This window comes from Corapipo altera, unplaced genomic scaffold (genome assembly GCF_003945725.1).
Source record: "Corapipo altera isolate COAL_440 unplaced genomic scaffold, ASM394572v1 180, whole genome shotgun sequence".
In the NCBI taxonomy this organism is placed as follows: Eukaryota; Metazoa; Chordata; class Aves; order Passeriformes; family Pipridae; genus Corapipo; species Corapipo altera.
Window position 1 is genome coordinate 4,688,899 of NW_020884915.1, and position 27,714 is coordinate 4,716,612.

The 27,714-nt window shown below is 42.9% G+C and overlaps 1 protein-coding gene across 4 annotated transcripts in view; it reads right to left on the bottom strand.

Annotated features, from left to right (window-relative positions):
- TACC2 (transforming acidic coiled-coil containing protein 2) overlaps positions 1 to 27,714 on the bottom strand; it is a 125,789-nt gene that overhangs the window by 38,150 nt on the left and 59,925 nt on the right. For all 4 annotated transcript variants that reach the window (XM_027655213.1, XM_027655214.1, XM_027655215.1 and 1 more), the window contains one exon: positions 3,809 to 3,969. In XM_027655213.1, the coding sequence (XP_027511014.1) occupies positions 3,809 to 3,969 (161 nt within the window). The remainder of the gene's footprint in view (positions 1 to 3,808; positions 3,970 to 27,714) is intronic.

The following is a 27,714-nucleotide window of genomic DNA, read 5'->3' on the forward strand; positions in this document are numbered from 1 at the left end:
TGAAACACAGTTTATTTCAAGTTCCTGCTTGTGTTGAGAAGCCTTTGAAGTCAGAAAATCAATTAATAGCACTTTTTAAAAAGTTCTGTAAAAGCACTTTTGTCACTTATTCTGAGAGAAAACTTTGTATATAAAGTTTCTTTTCAATTTTTCTATGTCAGGCTTCAAGAGGAAAAACACTGCAGAAGAATGTTCTCTACACCAAAAATTCACTTGTTTTTGTCTGGGCCATTAAGTCTCTACTAGAAAGCCTGACCTCAATTTCCCTGGCACCAGAAGGACCCAAATGTAGGTGTCCCATATCCTTATTGTTGGTCTGCAATGCACAGAGGGCTCTCCAGCTCTCACATCTGCCCTGTGAATATAATCTGAATTCATTAATCAACTGGGGAAGGCAGTGAGGGCAAGAGAAGAAACAGCCCTGCCTAGGCAGGAATTCCTGGCCAGCAACAGGGGTACTTGAGAAAAAGGGCTTGGGGGAGTTTCTGGTGCTCAGGTGGATGAAACAAGGGACAAGAGGTCACTGCTATTAGAAAGCAGCTGATGAGACAAGCAACAATAATTTAAAATACTACCAAAATAATGATAAAAAATAATAAATGCAACCCCAAACTCTCAAATTTGCCGTGAGAATATAACCCACACTTCCCTTAATTCATTTAGGGAGGAATGGAAGGGCTCACTGGTGACACTTTCTGGGGTTCAGGGATAGTTTCCATACATGCTCTGTTACTCCTCTTCCCCACCAGACCTGCCCTCAGACTGACTTCCCTCCCCTGCTCTGCTGTTGATGGACAGGAGCCATGCAGCAGGTTTTACCCCACCAGGAGCTGGCACAAACCCAGGATGAGTTTAGCTATAGTTCCCTTTCATCATACTTACTAAACCAGCATTGAAGTCGGCCTAATTAAAAACTCTCCTCTTGGCTTTCCAGCAGTGGGGTCCAGCTGCTGCTCTAATGATATCGTGCAGCACAACTGCAGCCATCTGCATAAGTAATTATTGTCAGCTATAGATGAAATGATCCTTTAAACACTCACTGTGCTTCCTCCTTCCACCCAAACACACGCTCTGTCACCAGCCTCGTGTCCAAGACAAAGCCGTGGGGCTGGTGAAGCAGAAACCCAGCAGGGCAGCGCTGCCTCTCCCTGAGCGTGTGCCAGGCTCTCCAGCTGCCCCTGTTCCTCACTCCTCCTCTGCTGAAACCTATTTATTTAGCTGTGTGGTACCATCAAGGAACTTCTGCTTCGACTCTGCCCGTAACACCCAAAGAAGGGACTCATTCCCTTTGTGTGCAGCCACAAGCGTAACTTATGAGGCAAATAAACCACGAGACACTCAAGTGGTTTCTAAAGCACAAAATGTTCAGCTTTTCTCATTTCTAAACACCTAAGCTATACTCTTAGTATTGTTCATTCCTTCTAAAGGTTTCCAAAACAAATGGATGCTTTGTGTTGCCCTCCTACATTTGAATTTTTTCTGCATTACGCATCTTTTTTTCCCCCTCCAATAAATTACCCGGTTGTATAACTGTGTTTTGCATAATTTTGGAACACTGAACACAGCTCTGTTACTTTGTGGTAACTTGCCTCTCGTGGTCAATCTGATTTGCAAATGAAATGGTTTCACCTCTGCCATCCAACAGCCTTCAATACAGTCCACACTGGTTATGAATAGATAAATTCAGTTTCCTATTTACTTCAGAAATATCTGAGAGAAAGGAGGAAGGGGGGGCTGGGATGTAAGGAGTCAAGAATCACACGTGCCAGGGAAGCACATGTGTAATCAAGGGCTTGAAGATAATCTACTGCAGTAATTAAAAACACACTCCAATCCTGTTCAGCATATGCGTTCCTTTGTTCTCTCAGCACTTATTTTGTAATCATTACATTACCAAAGATTAGAAAAAGAAAAGAAGATGGAGAATGAGTAACCTTTGCTACAATGAAGAGGGAACTGTAACAGCAGAAAGGAAAAAGTGTCAAGATGCCTCAGTATTTAATTTTTATTTTGTGGAAGCAGTTTGTTGAACATCTTTTGAGCTGCTTATAAAACTGTATCATAAATCATGACCTTAAAGAGCATTCCTTAATGAATAACTCCCAGAAATGCTCTAGGTCGTTCAAGACATTTGCAAGACTTATTTGACACTTTCCTGAAGGTTTAAGTCAGAGTTGGACAGCCTTTGTAATACACACACCAGCCTTGGACACTGCTCTGCCCACTGCTAAACATTCTCTTTCCAGGGTGGAAAGGGAAGCTTTAAAACACTGCCTGGCCACGTGAGACAACTGTAGAGGCCCAGAAGATAAGGGGGCTAATGTCCACCAAGGATTGTTGGCAATAACAACCAAAGACTGTTGGTAATAACACACTGTGAGAAAGAACAGGATGTGGCTGGAGAAAGAGCCATGGGGAGTCAGGGCAGTAGCTTTCTGGGACAAATGTCCTTGTTATCTCCTGGAGATAAACACAGCACAGCACGACGAATTCAATGAATTCACAGGAATGAAGTCAAGCACTGGCATGGATTGTAGAGGGGCATCAAGACCATCAGAGACCACTGAAGTCCTCTGACTCATTTCCAGAAAAGTCCATAAGAACAGACTGTGCATGGTAACTAATTTGCATAGAAAGCAAGAAACTTATCTTCAGAGCAGGGAAAATTTATCCATACAAATGTCCCCCCACAAAGCCTGGGTGCAATCCTCGACACCCCATCAGCTGGATCAACGCTGGAGCCAGGACTGGGGATCTCTCACTTTCTTCCTCTGTCTCCCCCTCTTTAACTCATCTCTCTCCTTCTTCTCCTTCAACCTCTCCCTTTATCCAAACCCCACTGCCATGTTCTTACCCTGGGAGGTCAGGGACTAACGCACCAATTTCCATGCCAAGTGTGTAATCTGCCAGTAAAACTCTGTGAGCTGTTGCAGACTCTCTTCCTTCCGACCAGGAGCATTTACAAACCTCAGGGTTTCCTTTCCTCTTAAGAGTGGGATGCCACAACATCTTTCCAAATGCAATACAAGTGAGCTTTAGTCTGCTGGGAGTAACATTACCTTTATGCAATTTAGCCAGGTGATCAGGATGACTTGACTTTCAGATGGGAAAAAAGATGGTATAATGGGGAATTCAGTCTTAGACTGCTGAGCTGTCATCTGACAGCCCAAACAAAGCTATTTTGGGCTAATAGCATGCTTTCTACTCACTCATATTCCATTACTCAGTTTGGAGAACAAAGAACACTTTTTTTGGGAAAGCAATTATTTGGTTTTTAAAGACGAGTCTCCCTTTTTAAAGGTTAATTTCCCAGTATGTACCAATTTTATGTGTGTATACTATACATACAGTCATACATCCTCCCATGTTCATCCTATAACTCTAATATCAATATTTCTATCGTTCTAATGGGTTTTTTGATCACCTCCTGTTTCAGGTAACAACACATTTGAAAATGACATTTTTTTGATTGTCACAGTGAACAGTGCTCACCCAGGTACTACATTTGCATCTCATACCTCCTTTTTCTACTCATCTGATTCTGTAGAAAGAAGTTTGATTCAAAAGGAAAAAAAAGGTTTTTCTAGAAAACTCCTCTTTTCTTTAACATTTGTCAAATGTTATGGACAGATTCTCCAAAACTTTATTCCAGGTGCAACCTCCCAGCATGGAAATTGCCCAGCACACACTAAATAAATATTCCAGCAGACAATTTAATAGCATCAATGCCTTGCTTGTGCTTAGAAGAACACCTCCCTGTAGCTTCACCTCCCTCAGTAACCCGTCCCACTCATTACATCCTTGTTACCTGTGTCTTCTAAGGGCAGCTGGGGTTTTATTTCTTGCTCTGTTATGTCTGCAACAACCACAGCTGCTGCTGCTTCAGGGGCTGGCTGTGGAGGTGAAGGTGGTGCCTTGACAGGTGTAGTGGACTCCGGGGTCTCAAATGCTTCTTCAGAGTCAGAGCTCCTGGGGAAAATCAAATGAGAGAGTGGTGAGCACAGTGAAGATCCATGTTTGCACATCAGGCTTGGGAATGCTGGGCTTCCTGAGCTGATGGCAGAGACTTCAGCTCTCAGGTTGCCTCTGCATTTCCCAAAGGAGGTTTTGCTGTATGGTTTACAGAGCAGAGTATCATGGCTATGGTCTACTCCCTATACAAGTATTTATGTCACTCATGTTACAGAAGTGTAAAGGATCTTCTCAAAAGAATTTCACAGCTTCAAAAAAAAAAAAAACCTGAAAAAATCCCCATCTAAAAACAGCACCAAATTTATGTGTATGCTCTCAAGGGTGAGAGAGCACACACGGAGACACCTGAGGTGCAGCAAACCCTTGTGCATCCTGTGCTTCCCACAGAATTTCACCGTAGCCCTTTTCAAACAGGCCTTGTTACGCAGGGTAAGACAGCCTGTAAAATGCACGGAGTCCTCATATTATCAATGGTCTTTCTGTAGCACCACATGCTCCCAGGGACACGAAAACCACAGGGAGCACAATGGGTTAGTGCCAGCACAGCAAAGGAAGCAGCAGCACCCAAAATGGAGCCATTCAAATGAAACACAAGCTTGAAAGGCAGCAAGTGTACAAAACTATGAGTAACCTAAACACTGAGTGAAGATCTAAACCATTCAAGGACACACCTGTTAGAGGTGTACAGCCACAGGAAACTGTCCTTCTAAGTCTGGAAACTATAGGTCTTACTTGTTCTTAAATCAAACTGAGTCCAAATTTTAAACATTTCTTTTTGAGGCATTTTTTTCAGAGCCAGGAAAGCAGCAACAACGGTGTCATATTCAATAGGCACTGAACACGATGTTCAATAAGCATTTCTGTTGGTCAGATGCAGTTTTGGACTGCTGGTCTATGATAAAGTGAATTGAACATGGCAATTTCCTGAAGGACAGGACTGATTTGCCTCTTCCCAGTGATTCTGTGTGAGCCTGTAGTCTCCACTGCTCCTCACGGCTGTTCCCACCCCGCACACCACTGCAAGGGGACAAAATCTGCCATGAAATGAAGAGCCATTTCATCTCCCAAAAGCACCTCTACAAGCCATCCAAAACCAAAGGCTCCTCTCATTTTGTTGAGTTAAAAGATAACTCCCAGCTGCCAGATTCTGTCTGGTTTCTTGAGACTTGTGATAATTTTAAGCGGCTGGATGTCAGGAGAGGTGCAAGCACAGGATTTGCATTCCATTACATTTGCCTAAATCTATCACAGCATGAAGCCTTCGGAGAGCTGGGGAAGAAAAGACCCCCAGTGTCACCCCTGACAGCTTGAGGGGCACAGCAGACCTGATTCTCCCCAGCTGCCTCAGCAGAATTCCAATGAGAGCTCCCACCTCCTCCCAGGGACACGTCATGGCCTGACACCGATTCTGTCTCGTTACCTCTACTCCTGTGCAAAGCAAAAGGATTTCTGCTAGGTGATAACTCCAGTTGCTTACCTTACTTGGGGGTGCTTAGAGTTTGCTTTTTTCTCTCCACAGATTTATGTCACTGCCTGGGGAACTGCTCAAAAAAAGTGTGTCTGGCTTTTGATTTTATCTGTTGCTGCAGCTTCTCCAAAACACCTTCTTTGTGTCACCTCTTAAACCATACTAATTCATCAGGTCCCAGAACAGTCACATTGAAACACATGGGCTGCATCACTTTAAATCATATCCCTACAAAGATGCACCGTGTTTTAAGTACAAAGTATTTTAAGTTTAAGAACAGCTGCAAACAAAGAGCTTCTGTAAACAAAGCTGCACAATAGGTATTCACCAAACAAACGCTTTCTCCTCCTTCCACAGAGCTGGTTCAGGAAACTTGAAAGTTGAAGAATCAAAGATAAACAGAGTCGTGCGATATTTTCCCAGTGTCATAAAAATAAACCTAGGAAGTTATCATCTAAACCAACAAAATGAAAGGTAATTCATCTCTCTCGGGCTTTCACATAGTTCTTCATTGTGCTGCACTTAATTAGTGTTTCACTCTCCTCATTTCAAAGTCTTGCTTTGTAACACTGAAACAATAACATTTAGACTCCTTTTATCCAAACCGTCTGTATAGCACATGTAACATATAGAGTAAATATATATATAGATATAAACTGCAATGGACAAAACCCCCTCTATTTCATACTTTACTCATATTAATAACTGCTTTGTTACACTGGCTTGATGGAGCAGTTCTGTGTCCTTCAGTTACTGCAGAAGAATTGGTGCCTGTGTATCTCCCTTTTAAATGAGCTCCCTTTGTTTACTCGGCCTCTTCCTCGGATGAGGTGGGCATAAGCACTTGAACTAAAGAGAAATGTTCTTTTTTTGTTCACTGTATGAGTTTTCACTCTAGAGAACCTGCTGAGTCTGTGGACAAACAGCTGAGGTGCCTGAGCTCCCACACAAAGCTCTGGTTTGCTAATATTTGATAATTCCCAAAAGATTCTGATGCAATACTCCTAATTTTCAGCTATTACAATCAATTGAGAACTGTATTAACCATAACTCAAATGCTGCTGAGTTTGTTATGGGAAGCAATTGTGCTCTCAAAAAAAAAAAAAAAAAATATGTAACAAAGAAACACAAAGGGAAGCTCAACACCAGGAAAACCTTCCTTGTCATGTCATAGCATGGGATCTGGGTGAGGGCATAAAACCTGGATGCACATAACAGCACTATGCTCCAAAGTCTGTATTACCTGCATCCTGGAAAAATTAGATCTTGGATTCAGTTTTCCTTAGTGAGGGATGACCTCTCTTACACAGGCTATTTTCTTTTTTTAAGACTACAGTCCCATGTTAAAACTGTAAGAAAAGACTTTCCCAGAACAACAGGATTTCCTGTGAAAAGGAAATTACACATTTCAGCCAGTTCAGTTCTTAATGTCTTTTCCCTGAGAAATTCAGGGAATACAGGGAACAAAGAGAAATAATACTGCTGCAAAGTTCTTGGTGTAAAACAGATTGCCAAACCGTGATACGCCGTGAGAGCCGGCACCAATTCAAAGCTGCACAAGGAGCAGCCACCATGGCTCCAGCTGTGGGCAGGCTCTCACAAAAAAGAGTCTTGTACCATCTAGAATATTATTCTGAAGCTCCAGCCAAGGATGAAGCAGGATGAGATGGGATGCATCGGTTTCAGAGGTGGAGAACTCACTTGCTGGCCTCGTTTTGTAACACTGGGGAGATGGGATGTGCAAGTGCAGAATCTGAGCCTGCAGGACTAATTTGGGGGGCAGTGATGAATTAAGAGCTTCAGGAAGGAATACACATTCATACATCTCTGTAGCCACCCTGGGAAACAAGTGGGAGATTGCTTTTATAACATGTCATATCTCTCCAGCTGTATCCTTTGGCTTTTGTATATAACAGGCAAAAAAGATACAGATTGTAGCAGCTACAAAATATTCCTTCAGTCCACCTCTTTCATCTCCCTTCTCCAAGACAGCCAGTAAACAGCAAATGTAACACATACAGATGGGGTCCAGCAGCAGGGGAGAACAGAGAAACACAAGGATCATACTAGGCCAACACAAATCTGGGAACATTGCATCAACTTGTGGAGCCTGAGCTCTCCCACTCTCATCTGGGAAGTCTGAGCCTCTTGCCCAGCCTGTTACATAAATCTCTGGAGGAAATACTGAAGGGAGTCACTAGGGTTGTCTTCTCTTCCTCACCTCTGGCTGTGTGGAAATCCACCTTCATAAATTACGTTACCTTTTTTTTGTAATCCACAGGTGCTTATAATTTTAATTCCTCCCTGATTTCAGAATGAAAAATTGCCTTTTTGTCACTGCAGCTGCAAAGCACTCAGGAAGCAGGAATAAGATTTCTTATTCCACTGCCTCTCCTCGCTGTTTGCCCTCATCAGGCACGACAGCCTCTGAAGGGAGGTCATCCCAGTTGCCACCCAGAAACCCGATTCATTAAAAAATAGTTTGCAACAGAGCTGTGGCCTTGGGCTGTGTTGGGAACCCTGCCATGTGCCTTGGGTTCCTCTAATATTTACACTGCAGCAGTATAACCAACACAAGTGTGCTCTCTGGTTTTATTTCACAGCAAAGAAAGAGGGGTCTGATATAAAAAGGAAACTTCAAAGCAGGGCTTTGACATGAGGGCTGAGGTCAGGAGCATCGCTTCCTATGGAGTGGCATAGGCCAGCATAACTGGAACTGGGATGTGCCAAGAGAGGTCCATGGGCTTTTGTGGAATTACCTTAAGTCAAACCTATATAGAAATTTATTAAGTGTATAGCCTGCTTCAGAAAAAAAACAAACCAAACATGCCTAACTACTTCATGGAGCACTGATCTATTGGTGTGCAACATGGACAGTTCAGAGAGGAATGAGGGGGTGATATTATGAATTCTTGAAGCCAGGAGCTGGAGTTGCATTATCAAGAAGTGCTGCCTGTGCTGGGAGTGGGGAAAGGGGACGGACCAAAGGAGACGCTTTCCCTCAGCTGTGGTTGTGGAATCACAGGTAACAACACAAAGATCAGCTATAGGGGGATCTGCTCCATCAGAGCTATGGTGAAACAGCTCTGTATTTAAATCCATATATTTTCTTTCAAACTTTGCACTTAGAAAAAAGTATGATAAATTTGCCTTATTAGTGGAACATGCCCCAGATAAATTGAGGTCGCTCGTACCTGTCAGCAATATTAGTGATGCCCAGTCAACACTCCATAAACTCATCCTTCTCGTGGGTACCCAATAAAATCTATCAACCAGTTGCTTTGTCTCTATGTACCTTTGTTTTATTGACATGACAACTTCATTCTCATGATGTATTTGGAAATACAAGACATTGGGAGGAAAAAAGCCGGGTCATTTTATAACACACAGAAAATAACAACAACAAAACTGAACTGTGCTCCGTTATCACCCAAGAGAGCTTGGAGGGTAATGCAATGAAAGCAAAGACTGTAGATTTACTGGAGAGCTGCTGTTTGCATATTGCCCTCTAATTGTAGTGTGTGGGACATTTTGAAGCGTGCAGAGAAATTCAGGACACTCCCAGATGATGAGCAATTCCTCCCTGACCAGTTTTAACTGGCAACAATTCCTACAGTCTTTTCAGTCCTTTCCTGCGATACAGCTGTACTCCCTGAGGGGGAGGAGACAGAAATGGGTATTTTTGCTTTTTTTTCCCCATCTCCTCTTTAGATCTACGTGTTCTTTACAACTGGCTAGAGCTGCAGTTCAAGGGGAAAATATCTGTCCAAGTACATTCATCGCCTCTAGGCCATGTAAAACCACACCAGAATCATCTGAAGATCTGTCTCCCTGAGCCTTAGGAATCAAACAAGAAATCAGAGTGCACAAGGCTCATGTTACCAGGGGGACATCACACAGTGCTCAGTTCCTGTATGGAGGTGTTAGCAGGGCTCTGAGGCAAACACAGAGTCCAAAGCCATGGGATGAAGGACCCAAACGAGCAAACATTGCAGTGCTGATGCATAAGCACTATCTAGACCTAAAGGCAACAGATTCCAAGAGATCTGGCCCCTCCAAAGCATCTGCAGCTCTTATATCATGAAGTCAAGGTATAAATTTCACATGAGTATTTACTGAACAATTTATCATTCACCATGAGAGGAAACTCAATCAGAGAGAAGAAAAAAAACACAACTTCTTACAATGTTCAATTTAGTGCTGAAGATTAATTTTGGCTTTCCTCCCTGTAAATTCCACTGGGAGATGAGCTGGAAATAAAAAGGAGGAATGAGTTCTGTAGTCTCACCTCCATCGATCATTTTCAGAGATGATCCTCATAAAACCCTGCATGAATAATTCAGGTGTGGTTTACTGATGAGATCAGAACCAAGGATGCAGGAGTGCCTGTGTACTTCTGAGGTCAATCTGTTTGCCTGTTACTTAAGCAGGCACATTTACTGCAGTGGCAGGAGCCACACAGGCTGATAGATTTGGAAAGACACTCAGTAACTCTAAGGGTTAGAGTTTCTAAAGCCAGAGAGACAAGGCACTTGGAGATGTGCATTAATTTCAGTCAAAGCTCATTCACTGCAAACCATCTGATAAAACCTTTTTAGATTTCCTGGTGCCTTTTTCAGTAGTTAAACTGATTTCCCCATGTAATTCTTAAAAAAAACCTCAAGCCAAATAACAACATGTTTCAGCAATACAAAGACCAATCCTACTCTCAGCTCTGGCTCTGAACTGCTGCAAATACATAGAATCATAAAAGAGTTTGGGTTGGAAGGGACCTTTAATGTTCATCTAGTTCAAGGGTCTTGGTCAGTTCACTTCTGCATCCACTCAACTCTGCCTTATCTATTCAGGCTGGGATCTCTATATAGCACAAACAGCTTCTTACTGTGGATGTATGAAGAGTCCAGAGGGGGAAAAAGATTGCTCAGTGCACGTTACATTTGAGGGCTTCTTCCTTCTGTAAAATTAAATAACTGACAATCTCTTTATAATTCATCCTGTGGTATCACTCGTGTTGCAGTTACACGGCTCTAATACAGAGATACATACAATTTTTATCCTTTTTTTTTTCCCCTTCAGACTCTTACAAATACAGCTCTGGATCATAATTCAAAATCATCAAGAGAACCCAAATGGTAACTCATTTCCTGGAGATCAAGTTACCACTTTAGGCCAGCAGCCATTAGCTGACCCAAGGGCCTGCTCACAAGGACCATGAATATTCTACAGCTACAACAAAAGGTCATTTTGTTCATCCCAGCACTAGGTCAGGATAATATCAAAGATGTGTCAACTTTCTACTCTATAATTTTTGTACAGTATTTGCCTACTCAGCTAACATGACATCCCACAATAATTATCTTCTTTTAACATGATGATTGTTAGCTGTGTCACTGCTCACCTACATGCTTTGAATACAAAACATCCCCACAGATTTTAAATTTTAATAATTAATTTTTACAGCAACACACAGAAAACATGAATGCCACAGTACAGTGAACTGGTTATTTTAGGTATTAAATATTAATATTTGGTGTCTGAATTACTCTACCCATCAAACCTAGCACCCACAGATCTGTTAAACTCGTGGTTTTAAAAACCAACACACACATGGTGAGAGGCATAAACCTCACAAACAACATTTCCCTTTTCTCTAATAAAATGCACCACTGAAATAACAGAGCTTCTCAAAAGAATTCAAGAGAACAGATATCTCTGTACCCTCTCTGGGGGTTGGACCAGATGATCTCCAGAGGTCCCCTTCCAACCCCAACCATTTTGTGACTCTGTGGAAATGTTTTGCCCGAAGAAGAGCAAAACCAGTAACCTCAGTCCAGCCTGCCAGAGGGTGGGTGACACTTCAGGGACCATGGGAAGCCGCCTGCCTTGCTGGCTCTGCCCTCAGGGGGGATGTTCTCAGTGCTGGATCTGATGCCTGTATTGAGTCAGGAGCTGGGGGAGGTACAAACGTGTCATTTACGTGTCACCAGACTCCATTTACAAAGCAGTTCCTTTAGGGACACATTTCTGACCATTAACTATTAATGGACCTCTCATACTCTTGTAAGGCTATTCAGTGACAAGATCACCCATTCTATGATTAAATACATTCACAACAAACCCATGCTGTGAGGGGACTAAACACAAAACGGGTTACAGGCTGATGATGTTGAGAGGGGAAAAAGATCACCAACCTTTCCTTCCACTCACATCCTGCTCCTATACAGCTACGATTCCTGTGTCCCATTGGAACATCCCTACTGATGTGCACATGCAAGAGGAGCATCAAGTCTTGCAAATATAATAAAATTACATTTGGTACCACCCAAGGTGGCCACAGGAAAATCAGAAGGTTTTGGTTTCCGAGGGTCTGCTCCAGTGACATGCAAAATGCCCCAGGCTGCACCAGAAGTCTGTGGGAATTCACAGTTTTTTAGTGCTGAGTCTGCACTGAGCAAGAGCATCACCTTACAGGGAAATTTTGTCTTTTGTCTGCTACCTGGTATGTGTGGTACACGTACAGAGCACGAACCACACGTGCACCAGAAAAGGCAATCACACCTTGTGCTACTCACCTGCGCTGCAACACCCGGGCCATATGCTACAGGTCTCTGACTTGCAAAGTCTGATCATCAAAACACAGACATAACTTCCTCACAGGACTATTTCAGCTTAAACAGTAATGCTGGAGAATAGTTTTAGTCTTACTTTGTAACAGTCACCTCTGCTGAGTCACCAGATCACTCGTTTACTTCTACTTTAAAACTGGATGTGAAAAACAGGTACAACTCCAGCTTCTTTAATGACAGCAATTTAAAATAATTTTATAGAAGAAATCCATGAATGAGGATGAAGTTAATTTCCTTGGTATCTTCATTCTTTATCCTGCTATCTTTCTGCTGTATTAAAACACTAATTAAAAACAATACTTTAGGACAGAAAGAGAGAGAGCATTTTTTTTAAAAAAAGGTTTTTGTGGAAGAACACATACAATCAAAGCTGGGAGCTTCAAACAGACATTCTGTTTTGAACACAAAAATAATATTCCACAAAATCTTCTGCAGTTCCTCCCTCAGCAGAGGCATTCTGCTCAACACTAGAGCAGGATAAATGTCACGTGTTCATTTTATGGCCTGAGCCACAACGCAGCAAAGAAGCCTCCTTTGCAGTTCTCACTTAAGAATAAAGCTTTTATCAAATAAATCCCGTTCCACTGAAATGACAAAGACCTACTTTAGTGCACTGCAATTACACCAGAGCTCATACTGATGGGGATGTGTGCAGAAAGCAGGGCAGGCGCTCCTCTCCAGAGAAGGATTTTATTATTATTTCAGTGTAAATACTCCTGCAAGACTCACAGAAAACACGGCTCCTCAGGAAAATAATCACTGTTGTAACAAAGGTGATACTTCCCAGCCCACAAGTGATGTGTCACAGGAGGCACGAGGTTTAATTTGGGGACACAAGGACGAAGGTCATCCTTGCAGCCAGTCGTTCCCCTGCCCTGCCTGTGCTGCTCTGTGCCACAAGCCCCAGGGTGTAATGTCCTCTGCTGCCCCAGAGCATCCCAGACAGCTCAGCTGGAGTGCTAATGATTTACACCAGTGCAAATTTGATGTGAGTGGGTAAATATGGCTCAGTTACACACTGCTGCTGATCTAATGCTACTGGGCAACTTCACAGCCCTTCCAATAACATCTGACTCCCAACATCAAGTCCTGGGATAACTCGGTGTCTGAGCTGAGAGACAACAATCTGGATTTTCTTTTTTTACACAGGTGAGACAACGTAAATAAAACGCCATGGCTTCCCTTTTTGGATCATCATGTGGGACTTTACTAATGTAAAATAATCCCTTGTGTGGTATCCCAGCCACACAGGTCAGTTTGGAAATGTGTCTTCTATAATAGACTGCAAAAAGAAACTCATTAATACCTTAAACGTTAATCACTTGCTATAAAAAGTCCAATTTTTCTTCACAGGATGGTTGTATTTAAAGAACAGGATTAGAACCTCAGCGGAGGAGAATTAAAAGGGCATAATCATCTTAAAAATAATGTTGATTTTTGGTTTTTAGCCCATTGTATTATAAGCAATCTCCCCAATATAACTGAAATGGGAAGAAGGAATTCTTTTTTTCCTGCTTTTTCTCCTTGTTTATTCAGCAATTTTGAGCGTATTTTGTGCAGAAGCCAAATTCCCACTCCCCCAACAAAAGCCATTTCCTGCTTTCCACACAGCAACCAGAGAGAAATGTCTCAAGCTGTGGGAAACCACATCTGAAGGAAAAAAGACTGCGGGATATAACATGGCACACTTACAGCAGCACTTCAATCTACTTAAATCATTTTTCCAACTGATTAGCAAGAAGTTCCCCATATTCCTTTAAATCATGTTAAATTTTCCCTTTTTATTGCTTTTCTTGAGATCTAGTGTGGTATGTTTTTCAACACTACTGATACACATGAATAATGAAATGATTCCTCACCCTTTCTGCCCAGCCTGCTTTCCTTTTTACTGGCTTCAGCCTGAATAATGAAAATATCTATGCTACTGAAACAGGATTCAGAATTGAAATTGTTTTTTTAATCCCTATGCTCTTCTCAGGCAGATGCTTTATTCTCAAGAGGTGCAACAGGAAAAAGCCATTTAATTAAAGGCACTCATCTTCAGACATCAGGACTGCAAATATACTAATGTGTCCCTAAATCACCAGAGGCTGCTGAATACTCAACCACATAAATCTCTTAAGAAACAATAAAGACGCAGGTTATCCCAATATCAAAGGTAGAAAATACTTAACACAAATATAACCAGTTAATATATAACAATCCCAGTCAGTGAGGCACTTTGCTCACCCTAGGAGGTTAGGGATTGGTATTTGAATCAGTAGTTGATGTTTAAGCATTTATACCACGGCAAGTATTTTTTTTCCCCTGCCATTAGTCCTGAGCTCTAAAGTTTAAATCCAGGAGAGAATATCACTTTAACTAGCCCTTCAGAAAGCATCCAGGTGCCTGTGCTGCTACACAGCATCATCGACGGCTTCAAGGGAAACCAATCAATAATTCATTTGGGAGCCAGAGCCATAGGTTCGAAGTGGCTTTGTTTATTGGAACCACCTTTCAAATGCAACAAGGCTTTCCAGAGCCACATCTCTGCTCTGCCACGCTGCTCAAAAGCAGGACCCGGGGATAAAACAGCAATTGTGAGGTGTGAAGATGAATGTATGACACTCGTCATCCCTGGGGACAGGCTTATCTGGAGAGCGTGGAGATTGCTGGGAATGGTGAGATGTGGGAATAAAGCTGTGTTCCTGTAATGTTCGTGGTCCTTCCCTTCAGAAAGGAGATAAGGATTATACGGGGGTGGAGAAGAAGGGAGGCAGGGAGTCCCTTCACTACAAAGGAAAGAGGGGAGAAAAGAGTCCCTCTGCCTTCAACCTGCTCTATATTCTGCTTATTTGACCCCTGCACAGCCTCCAAAAACCTGCCAGAGCTTTGCAAGATCCCCTCTAAACCTTATTCCTCTGCTTCAAGACGTGAAGCAGCTGCATGGACAGAAACACGGCCAGCAAGCAAGAGGAGCAAAGGACAAAAAAAATCTCAACCTCTTAACAACCAAATCTCTGGTGAGGCTGTAATAATTCCATCTCCCGAGGCGGGGTGGGTGTGATCCTTCTGCTCCTCCAGCCCAGTGCAGCTCTGCCAGGTTTCCCACTGACTTCATCCGAGCTGCAGCTTTCCCTGTGCCACGGGCACCCTCCGTGCCCTCCAGCTCTCGGTACAATGAATCCATCATCCCTTTCCGCAGGTGCTGCGGGAACGCCCGGCTCAGGAACTGCCGACTCAGCACAACAGCGCCGCGGGAAAAAGCAATCCCTGGTGTGTGCGGTGGCACCTCACCAGCTGGCACCCAGCTGTGCTGCCCACGGCTCTGCCAGGGGAGCAACGCGGTGCTCAGCCTTCCCTTCCCAGGATCCCGCTTTGGAAGGGGACAGTCCTGCACTTGGGAAGTTAAACAAAGGGATTCAAATTCCTTGCTCATCCTCTCTCTCTTTTAGCAATCAAACCCTTCTCCCAGCACAATTCTGGACTCATTTCTAAGGAGAGCGATGGACTGTTATTAACAAGACCAATAAATGCAGGTTTTATGCTGAAGGAAATCAAAACTCACAAGCAGGAGTGGACGTGACTGTAACTCCTACTCAGTGTCAGATACAACCTGGCCTCTATTAAGCCCAAGAAACAAGATGCTTTTGTTTAGGAAAACACTACTGTGTAAATTTGAATATAAGCCTAAAGATCCTGTTTAATCAAAATCAAATAAGCTTAAAACGGTAAGACACAGATTTTCTCAAAGTTTAGTTTTCATCCCAACAGAACCAACAGCTCCAGTTCTTCCTCTGGGAAGGAAGAGGTTTCCCAAGTACCCATTCATCTCCTTAATCACTCCTTGTGGCAGAGGGAGAGGAGCTCTAGCAAACAGTACTGCAGAGGCAACAAACAAAATTTAGAGAGTTCTACAATTACCCTGAGACATATCCACGGTTGTCTAAAACAAAATTCAGTTCACAGGCCGTATATTTAGACAGTCTATGTTGCAAACTCCAATTTGGTTTCTAGAGCTAAGCAGGGATCTCACTATCTTGTCTGCTATCACCATCAATGAAGGCTCTCAGGCCAAAACATGCCTTACAAGAAACCTTGAAACCTCAGACTGTGGTGCAGGAAAGGAAATTAATTCGATTTTTTCCCATTAAGCTGTCTCTCTGGTGCTAATGGGAATACAAAACATGATATCCACAGCCTGCTACTAAATTCAGAGGGTTGCTTCAGAGCATTTAAGGATCTGAAGGGAAATGACACCCTTTTTTTCTCAGCTTTCTCATAGTAAAAAATATATTTGCTTGTTAGTTTCTTACCACAATCCCGCCCACTTTCTCAGAGGGAATGCAAACTGCATCAAATTTCTAGCTATAATTACAACTCTGCCTCTTGCCACTCAAAAGCCTGCTTACCTGGACTAAATAATAAGTTTGTCACATAGCTAAAGCCTTACAAAGCATCAGAGATGGAAAAGGAAACGATATCCAAGACACAAGCAAATACAAAAACTATGGGTGTACGGCCTTAAAACAAAGGAAATGTGTTTGTACCAGACAGAACTGCTTTTCTAGGTGCTATCATCACATTGGAGAAACACTGAAAGCACGCAGACTGTTGCCTCTCGAAACACACAGGACTGCAGAGCATCTTTGATTTAAATCTAACAATCAGCTCCTCTGATTGCTGGGTCAAGCCAAGCAAAAAGCAAAGGCAGGCAGGGAAGCAGCTCTGCCGGAGAGTGACAGCCACAGTGAGTGTGCAGGAACGCCCTTCCATTCACGTTTTTACTACCCCACATCGGTTTGTGTTTTCCAATCTGCCCGTGTGTCAAAATCCATAATGGATGACAGCAGCTCCATTACCCGTGGCACAGGGCACCCCACTCCGTCTGGAGAGCTCTGCAGCACACATGGGTTTGCCAGATGTGTGCTGTGCCTTGTTAATGGAAGGGTGAGGGAGTCTGGGGGCTTTTCATTTTGTTTTCAAGTCCAAACGTGACCTGCCTACTCCTGGTGACAGAAGTGGTGGTTGATGTAACCACCTCTCGTATCAAAGGAAGTGCTGTCACCGACTTCAGAGATGAGATCCTTTGGGCTCGGATAAGGGAGCCTGGAATAAAAGACAGGGAAGCTTGACAGAAGAATCTCCTCGTTCCTTCTGATACATCTTCTCCTATGTAAAACATCCTCATGTCTTCCAGAAATTCACCCTGTTTAGCAGACAAATCTAGTAGGTAAGAGCATCCTCTAATTATCGATGGGGATGCTCACTGATGGTTGTCAATAAGAGGAAGAAGAAAAATTTACCTTCCTACTTCACATGCTGACAATAGGCAGCACTGTCTGCCAAGGGATTAACTAAATATCAATTCAATTACAGCAGCCTCCCTTCCTCCCAGGATCCTAACGATTTCAAAAGACATATATCCCAGTCTTCCATGTATATGTAGTCATTATGACCATTTTCCTACGTGTGAGCATATAAAACTGTGCAAATATTTAGCCACACTCATTTCTTTCAAACCTTTAAGAACCACGCAGTGGATTCTTCCAAGTTTCAGAGACACAAAAATAAAAAATGTGGTGGCAACCAAGGGCTGTGTTTTTGTACACATGCAGAGACAGCTTTTATGAATACATGTGTACGTACACCCTTACACACAGAACAACTGCTCACATCTCCTAGCACAAGGCTGAGACTATCCAGCGCATATTTTTCTGAGTTTTTCCAAACAAAAAGACCGTGCAGCAGAAGAAATATTGAAAAACAACCACCAGGGCACCACCATCTTGGCCTGCTCCCAATGGTCAGCAACATTCAATTTCTTTTTTGGAGCCTGATCCAGCTCCCATTGAAGTCAGTGGGCATTTCACTATCCACTTCAGTGGGAGCTGGCTCAGTCTTCAGTCATTTTCCTCTTGGATTGGCAAGGGATGGAAATGTTAGAGACGAGGCAGGTAGAGCTCCTAATGGGAGGAAATCACACATCATCAGCCCTTTGGCTGATCACGAAATTGGCACTGAATGTAAATCCTGCCCAGTTGCTGAAAGGGCAGCAACCACAGTGCTCCACAAAGACAAGGTGTGGTTTGTGCTCAGGAGAAAGGAACCCTTTCCACTGGAGAAAAAGTACGATCCAGAGGTGACAACCGGCCAAGAGCTACTAACATTTAAACCCCTAGCAACATTTCCAGTTTGCTAATACTTTAAAAATACTACCAAGAGTTAGAAACACATTGCTATAGCAAAGGAAAGCAGTGAGATGTAGGTGGCAGTGCTTAGCAAGCTGATTTCTGTTCACATCCTCAGCGGGACAACACTGGTACCTCAGCGTGGCACAGACAGCACACAGGAGGACACCATCACCAGCACCAGATGTGTGCAGCCACCCAACAAATCCATGCACACCAAACATCATCACACTGTCATTTGCTTTCGTTTCAACCGACTCCACTCCTGTTATCTGATGGAAACGTGCCCTTGATTGAGCTAAATCTGTGGCCACCAGGGTGCCTGCTGCGATTTGCAAAGCACGTGACAGCGCTCCTAACATCAACAGAGGTCTGAACCACACCACTTTCATCTGCAGTTAACTTTTATTGTCAGGGGCTTCCCTTGGGCTTCCCCTTTTTTATCATTCCAAATTGACTTTTCTCCTTAAATGAAAGGGTAATTGTCTGCCACCAGTGAGCGAGTGCTTACAATCCACAATGAGCAACAGAATACCCCGGGCTGTCAGTGGCAATGCCGGGTTTATTACAAATACTTTTATCTTGGTTGAAACAAATTTACATTAAAATTGGGAGTTTGGCACGCACATGCAAAAAGGGCAAATTTAATGATGCATACACTCTAAAATCTTAACCTAGACCTCTTTCCAGCATCGATTCTAACATCAGTTTATTTCTATGACTTTCCCTAGTGTTTAGTGAAGAAGTCCATCATAGGACACTTTGGAGGAACAACTAAACCAGCAGCTATTTAAGGAATTTGTTTGCCTCTGGACTTTTTTTGGTGCTATTCTATTCCAGTAATGACTTCTGATTTACACCCCTTTAATCTAATGAACTCGGGGCAGCCAAATCCAACCCTGCTTTCCCTTTGGAGAAGCTGCCTCCTTTAGGCAACAAGCATCTGCTGAAGGCTGAAGTGATGACTTCAGGGATGCTGTAACCCCGTGGGCAGTTTCCCAACTTGCCCGGGACATGGCCAGATGTTTCTGCCTCTGAGCCACCACTGCCACTAAGGAATTTTCCTGTGTGTGCAAAGTAAGTTAAAAAAAAAAAAAAAGCACTGATAAAAGTTAAAAGTGATTAGGGTGCAAAGTCAAAACCTCAGACCAGAGCTGATGACCACGACCTATGAAGACATTCTTGTTTCAGAAAACAGGCCTGTATTTCCTCAAGGATAAAGAAACACCTCCATTCTTATCTCATTTTAAAGAGTGTTTAGTTGAAGAAAATGGCACTTTTTCAGTGATTTATTTAATACAAGATTAGTAATACCTGTCATAAACTCTTCCCAAGGACATCAACAGTTACTGAATTATGCCTGGGCTAAAAAATGCATCTGTTGATTATGCTGGGCCTTAAAAGATCAACTTGAAACCCCACAAGAATGACTAACTGCAAGAGATGAGTATGTTTATATAGAAAAGGAGTCATTGAGATGACAACGTAATTTACTCATGTGTCGCCAAAATGTATAAATATATACACATACACCTCGACCAATATGTTCTTCCAACAGAATGCATTCTTAAAAGACTGTGAAAATTGTAGATTAAAAAACCTGAACCCTGTATTATCTACGTCTCTTTTATTGACCAAGTCCTTGGATCACTGTTAAAAATCAACACCAGTTTGTGCAGATGAAAATGCAATTTTAAGTGCTTTAAAGATAACAAGGCATGGGTTTATTCCACCATATTATTAAAACAGATGCTGTTTACAGGAATGTCAGATGGAACTATATAGAAGAAAAAATCTTAATTGCTGAAGCTACACATCAAAGGAACAAAGGATCCAGAAATGCTGTTAGGCCTGTATTTTATAAATATAGCAAGACACTATCAAGCCAAGCTATCTGCTAACATACTGGAATATGACAATAGGGAACATATACCTAATTGTAAGGCCTATTATAGAGGCAAAACTATCAGTTACTGCTCTATCATTCCCCAATGACTCCGAAGCACTTATCTCAAACATACAAATGATGTCTCAACCGTAATCAGATCTACCTTAACAAGCAGACATCACATTAACAAAATTTCTAAGAGACCTGTACGAAGCCAATTTATAGACCAGCCCTAGTGGGTAAATACCTAAACCCTACCAAAATACATAATCAGTAACGAACGCAGCAGTCGACATGTTAGATAAATGTGATTTATATAACTGAAATAACAAAAGGAGACAAGGCAATTCTTCTAAAATCCATTCAGAGCTAAGGTCCACGCTCCAGTATTTCAGCTTAGTAGTCTGGGGTGGAGAGTTAGAGAAAAGACTGTTGGCTAAGTAAACTGATAAATCCTCCACCAATAAACGACAAAATCCTATTTACAAGTGGGAAATGATGCTGCCATTTCTCCAGGCACACACATATTTGTGCACTTTCACTGACGATTTAGCCATCTGAAAAAGTGCCAACTTGTTCTGAACCAGCACTAATTGTCTGCTTTTTTCCTCCCTCCCCCAGTGAATCTTTCAGAGTTGGCCTTCAGCGAAGAGAGATCTAAGGACACCTTGCTTATGATTCATCATAGGATATAATGCCATGACAGGGATGGATGCTGACAAGGGTGATGTGACCTGAAAACCGGTATCTGTACAGAGAAAAGCAAAAAGAAGCTCTGAAAAAAAAAAAAAAATAGCAGTGAAATGGAGCTCCATGCTGTGCATTTTAAATAGAAAACACAGAGGTGGTGGGTTTGGGAAGGGGGAAGGGGCTGGGTTTTTGTTCGCTGGAAATGGTCATTGTGTTTGATTGATTATGCACCCGAAACATGAAAAGACAGAACATATGGAACGCAGCTCCTGCTCAGCACAAACGATCCGGGGCGGGCAGCCCGGGTGAGGTGCCCCCGTCCTGGGCAGCGTCAGAGAATCCACCTCGCCATACCCAGGGAAACCTCAGCTGTGCCTTCAGCTGGCTGCGATCAGCCCCAGACAAAGGCCCCCGGCCCCGGAGCCGGCTCCTGAAGGCAGCGCACAGGTTCAGCGCGGGGCCCGGCAGCGCAGGGAGAAAAGGGGGACAGCAAAGGGAATCCGCACTTACATGGCCTCTGACGGCTCCCGGATCAGGCCACCTGTCTGTGCCTGCTGCAGGGACTGCGAGCCTCCCATCCTCAGCGTGCCCGTGAGCCCAAGCTAGACACGAGCAGGGCCAGCTTCCTCCGTAATTCCACCGGCACGGAGCCCCGGGAGCTCTGGCTGTGGAGAGGCTGCAGTGCTGCAGTGCAGATGGAAACAGCTGCTTGCATCAGTGGCAGCACAAGCCGAAACACTTCAGCAGCTTCTCTTCTCTGAACTGTTGCCAGTTTTGGTGGTGGGTTGCCTTTTTTTTTTTTTTTTTTCCACCTGCACGGAGCCCCGGGAGCTCTGGCTGTAGAGAGGCTGCAGTGCTGTGACAGAGTAATCATCTGCTAAACATCAGTGGTCCAAACAGCTCCGGTGCAGGCGCCTGGAACGCGGGACTATTGGCTATGGAAACCGGCTTAAAAAAAAAAAAAGAAAAAGAAAAAAAAAAGGCGAAGAAGAAAAGCAGACCCTCCCTTTAAGCACACATCGTCAGCTACTGTGGCTCTCTAAGGACATACAGGCAGGACCATTATATTGTGTTGACTCAGCTGATTTGAAATGCAAATGCACGTGTGCACTGGGTGCCGTGCATACATTTCCCTCTCCTAACAGGCAAGTTGTGCATATCAGGACGGTTGCAGAGAGGATTAATAAGCAGAACGGCTGCTTTTTTCTTTTTCTCATTTAACAAATGAGCTCATCCCTCTTGCAAAAAATGGAATCTTCCATGAGGAACGTAGGGAGAATATCATGAGCAGCCAAGGTAAACAAGCCAATGTGGGAGCCGACCAGCAGCTCCATCCAAGAGATCAGGGCACTTAACCATTTTGCTCCTGCCTGCACAGACCCCCTTGCTGGACAGGGAGGTGGGGATGCTCATCATCTGACAAAGATGTGATTCACGGGGAGGATCTCTAAGATCATAAAGTACAGCATTCCAAGCCCCACAAATAAGCATATCCTTTTGCTTGGTACTTGGAGGTACCAGGGCACAGGGAATTCATCTGCGTGGCACACTGGAAAGACTGCACACCACCACTCTCCACATCACTGTCTTTAGCAAATAACAGATGCTCCACGTACAAGTTGTGTTTCACATCACTAAAGGAGCAAAAAAATTAATCAGTTACATCACTGACTATACCAGGAATTAAACCCTGGAGACAGAAACGGCTTGAAGCTGTGTAACAATCCTGGATACATCACGAGGTGGAGAGGTCAAAAGGATCGGCTACATTTAACAGAATTATTAAAAGATACTAACTTTCAAGCACCTACCACAGCACAGCTCCTATGCTTTAGTGGAGGCCTCATTGGGCTCACACCTTAAACAGTTTCTGCAGTTTTTTCTCTGCCTGCAAAAAGGGAAATCCAATTGGGTTTGCTTGCTTTACAGGAACAACAACTGCTGAGTACATGTGCATGAATACATCTGGCTCTCTGGGTGCACCCACAATAAATTGTTCTTGGTATAAGAGAAAACAAGGATGTTTAGTGAACACAGAGCATATTTCATTTTCAGAGGCTGCCTGAAATTAAATTCTGTTTTATGAACAGCATCAAAGAACCTTTTTCTTTTCTCTGTTTTGTTTAAACTAAGGGGAAAAGCTTGTGGGCCAGCACTTTGTTCAGCCACAAGCTCCCAAGTAAGCTATAATTTGGGGGTTGTTTTGTTTCTGGTGAAAGCCAACCCTCATTTCCAGTGTCTCATTGCTCAACACTTATCTCAAGTACCCCAGAGAAGCAGCAGCACTGCCTCACTTAGGGACTGAGCTTCAGAATTTCAGGAGCAGGGTTGGGTCCCTGAGCCACAATTGACCCCCAAAGTCTGCTGCAGCTTCCCAGCTCTGATGCTCCCTTGTCAAGGTGGTGGCAGCTCACTACACCTTCTATATCTGCCATTCCCAAGCAAGTAAAACACAGAATGTGAGGAGAGTGTATGAAAAGTCCTATGTGTCCTCTGGCAGTAGATTTGAAATGGTTAATAACTCCAGTATTTCTATCCAATATGGGAAATCAATGGTACCAGCCAACAGATTAAAGTTACATGCCTGTATCCAGAGACCCTATTAGGCTGAGGTTACAGCTCAGCTTCAGTTTTCTGTGTGGTAGCTCTACTGAATTGGTCTTTTGAATACCATAACAGCTCCCTACTGGATTTTGTTTGTTACAGAGAAAAGGAAGACACTGAGAAAAGAAAAATCCGTAGAAGAGCAAACACCATATTAAGTAAAGCCCTAGCAGGAAGCCAAGAAGGAGAACACAGGCACTGTTTGTCCTGACAGTGAGGAAAACAGGGATACTGTGGCATCTTCCTAACAAGTGCAAAAAATACACTTAAAATGCCTGTGTCAACTCCCTGAAGTTTCACATGTACGTTTATTAAACAAAGGCCTAATAAAAGGAGGCTTGGATTGAATCCTGTTCTGAGGCAGCATGGTCCTTCCAGGAGCTGTACAGTGGAGAAAGCTTTTTTTCCCATTCCCCAAGGTTTCTATGCAACAAACATTATTGAAGTCCCACTAGAAATCCATGTCTTGGCTAACATGTCCATTGTCAATCTGCAGGATCAAGGGCTTCAGCCTTTTCAGCTCAGCTATACCCCTGGTCACCTCACACATAGTGTCTGAGTTACAGGGGGCTCTGGGTTAGAGTCAGGGGTGCCACAGACAAGGTGTTGCCTCCTCCTCCCCTCCCTCTCACCCCAGCTCCTGTGCACAGCTCGTGGCACAGTTCAGAGATTCACCACAAGGACAGCTCACCATATCTCTGCTGCTCCTGATCACAAAGGGGACAGGATTTAACTCTTCTCTTTGAAAAACAACCATCCAAGCAGCTCAGCTGCAGCAATGGGAACTGGAGCACTGGTAAAACAAGAGCATGGGCTGGAACACCAGTGAGACCTTGATGGATGTGCTCCCATCAGTTTAATGTCAGTATTTCACTAACTGGCCAGAAGAGCCACCTGGAGCCTTGGAAAAATATTTGAAGACTAAAGATGAAGGAGCTCAGACCACTTACACCCAAAAACACCTGCACAAAGAGAAGTGATGTGCTTGGAAGCAGTGGTAGCTCTGACAAGTGCTACACCAACAAGATCCAGTGAGAGAAACTGAAATTGATAAACAAAATTGAATCAACTGTTACACGCAAATTCCTGAGAGTGACTTTATATTAACATATTTAACTTCATATTTTATTATTTTATATTTATATTTTAAAACTCCTTACGGCCACGGTCTCTCAAAAAAAGGTGTGCTGTGCTCTCCCTCTCCTGCCTGGCCCCAGTTCACCCTTCAGGCCTGCTAAGAAGCATCAATTTAGCACTAAATGTAGTGCTGGCTTTTCAAGATATAAGAACTGTGTTGACACTGTAAGTACATTTTGTAAGAACTTCTCTGGAACCTGAAAAACACACAGATGTAGCTCAAAAAGGGGAAAAAAAAAAATCCCACTGTAGCTTCAAAGGATTTAAGAATGCCCCAGGCATTTCAGCCTAGGGATGAACAGCCATGTAACAACTTATTGTGATCCCACTGCTGAAAAAGACTATTTAAGTATTCACTACCATCCTTTAAAATTTATCATTTTCTCTTCCCGCCTCTTTCATCCGCTTAAGCAAGAGCCATATTTTGGCCTATACAAAATTAATGTTTTATTGAAACTGGATGCCTACTGGTTAGTTGTTTAAAACACTGTACAGGCTCCTAAATATTTGGTCTTATTCCATTTCATGTTTATATATAAATTCAGACTTGGGTCACTTGCACCCAATTTGAAATTTTTGGCTTCCATCAAAAAAAACCAGTGCTGGACATGACTGTGATAAGTTTTATGATATACTGAAATTTATGTTCTGTTTCTTTGCTCTTGGCTTCGCTGTCCACTGTGCCAGGCTTTTACACCAGTTGTAAATGCTGGTTGTATGACCACACATCCACACACAGAAACATCAAAGAGCCCACTGGAAGAAAAGCTTTCCTCACACATCTATCCCCCTGGGAAGGAGTGGGTGAATATTAAGCCATACCTCCGAGCTGCAATGCATTATTGAGGTACTGTGCAGAAATGAGCACCATATAAAGCAAACTGCAGAGACAGAGCAAAACCAAACATCCCAAACAAAAAGAGGTTTCTCTGGTATCTGAAAGCTGCTGCCAAAGCTCTGAGGAACAGCACTGTCTACAGAAAAATAAACAAACAAAAGATGGGAAAATGTTTAAAGAAATAGATTACTGTTTAAACATAATTCCCCCCTCAATAATATATATATTTATAAAATACTGCCTTTGGACCCCAAAGCCTTGAATGCAGCCAGGGAAGAAGCTTTTCCCCCAAAGCCTCCCTTATTTGTAGGGCTGCCTGGTATCAAAGGGTTCGTGGCAAGGGCATCCACATTATCAGACTGCTAAGGAACAGCAACATCTTTCCTAAAGGACTAAAAGGACCAAACTGCTCAAAAAACCAACACTGTTCTGTATAGACAGAGTCACAAGGCAAACCAGTGCCTCGGGGAGGGTGGCTGAGCGTTTCAGAGCACATTAGCACATTAAAAGCATCGACACCTTTTGAAGTGCAGTGGTGACAGCCTTTTTAGGACACCCAAGGCTGGAGACTCCTGTGCTCTAAAAGCCTCGCAGGAGCACCAGCCCTCCTCTGGCAGGCTCTGCCTGCCAAGTCCTTCCCAGAAATACCGGTCTCTCAGGACCAGTGTTGATCCTTGTGTTACAGAAAAGGTCAAGCAGACTGTTTTCAGCCACACTCCACGTTTGGAGTTCATCTTTCTAAAGGTTATACAGGAAGCAGTTTACAGGCTTTTAAAGAATTCAAGCATTCTTCATTATAGGCTGCACAAAAATACATAGGTCTAGACACCCTGTGCATATTTCTGTGCTTCTTTGCTCGCCATGCATTTTTTTCACTCCTGGGACAGCCAGGATTTCCTTTTTCTTTGCTTTTATTCTGCAAAACTTCTTCCTCCTGTAGGCAGATTTTTGCTCCTCTAAAGTGAGCAAGAGAGGATGGATATCATAATTTCCACTTGCCTTGAGGAGTCACTTAAAAATTCCTCCTCAAAGAGCGACCTGCTGAAGCTGCTGCTGGAACACTACAAGGCATTTGCTACCCTCCACTTTCACTCCTCACTTTTCTTGCTAACTCTGATTTTATGTCACACCCACAGATGTGCCAGCAGGAGCCTTTGTGAGACCACATTGATCTTATATTGCTTTTTCCAGCCAGGTCACTCCATGGTCCAGCTCACCACATGCACTGTTGTGGGACAGGGAAAATATTTAACACTAGTGCTGTCATTACATCCTTCAGAAAGCCACAGCTAAGCACAGAAACCCAATCAAACCCCTTCAATCTTTGTCCCCAGAGGCACAATTCAATTTTTTCTTTTTTTTTTTTTTTTTTTTGCTTCAGGGAATAGAAGAAAATTAACTCTATCCCAGCCAAAAACAAGACACCACTGCATGGTATGTGAGCAGATCATAATTTAAAACTAAAAATCTCTGTTATTTTGAAAGATGACATCCCAAAGAGGGAACCTAAACAAACACTACCTCCTGGAGGGCCAAGCAAATTGTCAGAGAAAGGAGCAACCTCTTGCAAGAGCAGTGGAAGAAAAAAAAACTTCTTTCTTTCTCTCTCTCCCTTAGTTTTATGAGCAACTTTGTACTACAGATAAAAGAGCAAGTATGAAAAGTCACCTGAAACATGCAACAAATTTGTCCCACTTTGGTTTACTGGCAAAAAACAGTGAAAAGTTAACATAAATTTTAACATCTATGCTTTAGTGTGCCTAATAAATAGACATGTAGTACAGTTTATGTCCACAGCATAATTAAGATATTATTGTAGTCTGTAATTAGCCATTTAAAGATACATTAATCACCATTCTTCTAAAATCCAGTTATCCTTAATTTGATCCCATTCCAGTACAGATAAATCAGAAATTCAGGCCTACAGGGAGAATGACAGAGCATCAGGTTGAAACCACAGGTTTGTTGGTTTAATGTTTCTTTGGTAGCTGTGGGGTTTGGTTTTTTTTTTTTTTGGTTGGTTGGTTGGTTTTTGGGGTTTTTTATTGCAGCATTTATTTTTTAATGGGCTCAGAGTGGGGCACTGATTCACAACGGGAAAGTGTAAATGAAATCTGAGCAGTAAAATAATTAGGGAGAGTTACTTAAATCAGTGGGATATTTTTCAATATATTTTTCAAGCAAAATAGAAGCAATTTGTTCAATTGCCTCTGTACCTCACTTGGCATAATCCAGCCCTATCCATGTCACCATGATGTACAATAATATACCACAAAATAACACAAGGAGATAGCAGGTGTAAAGCTTCACAGATTTAACTT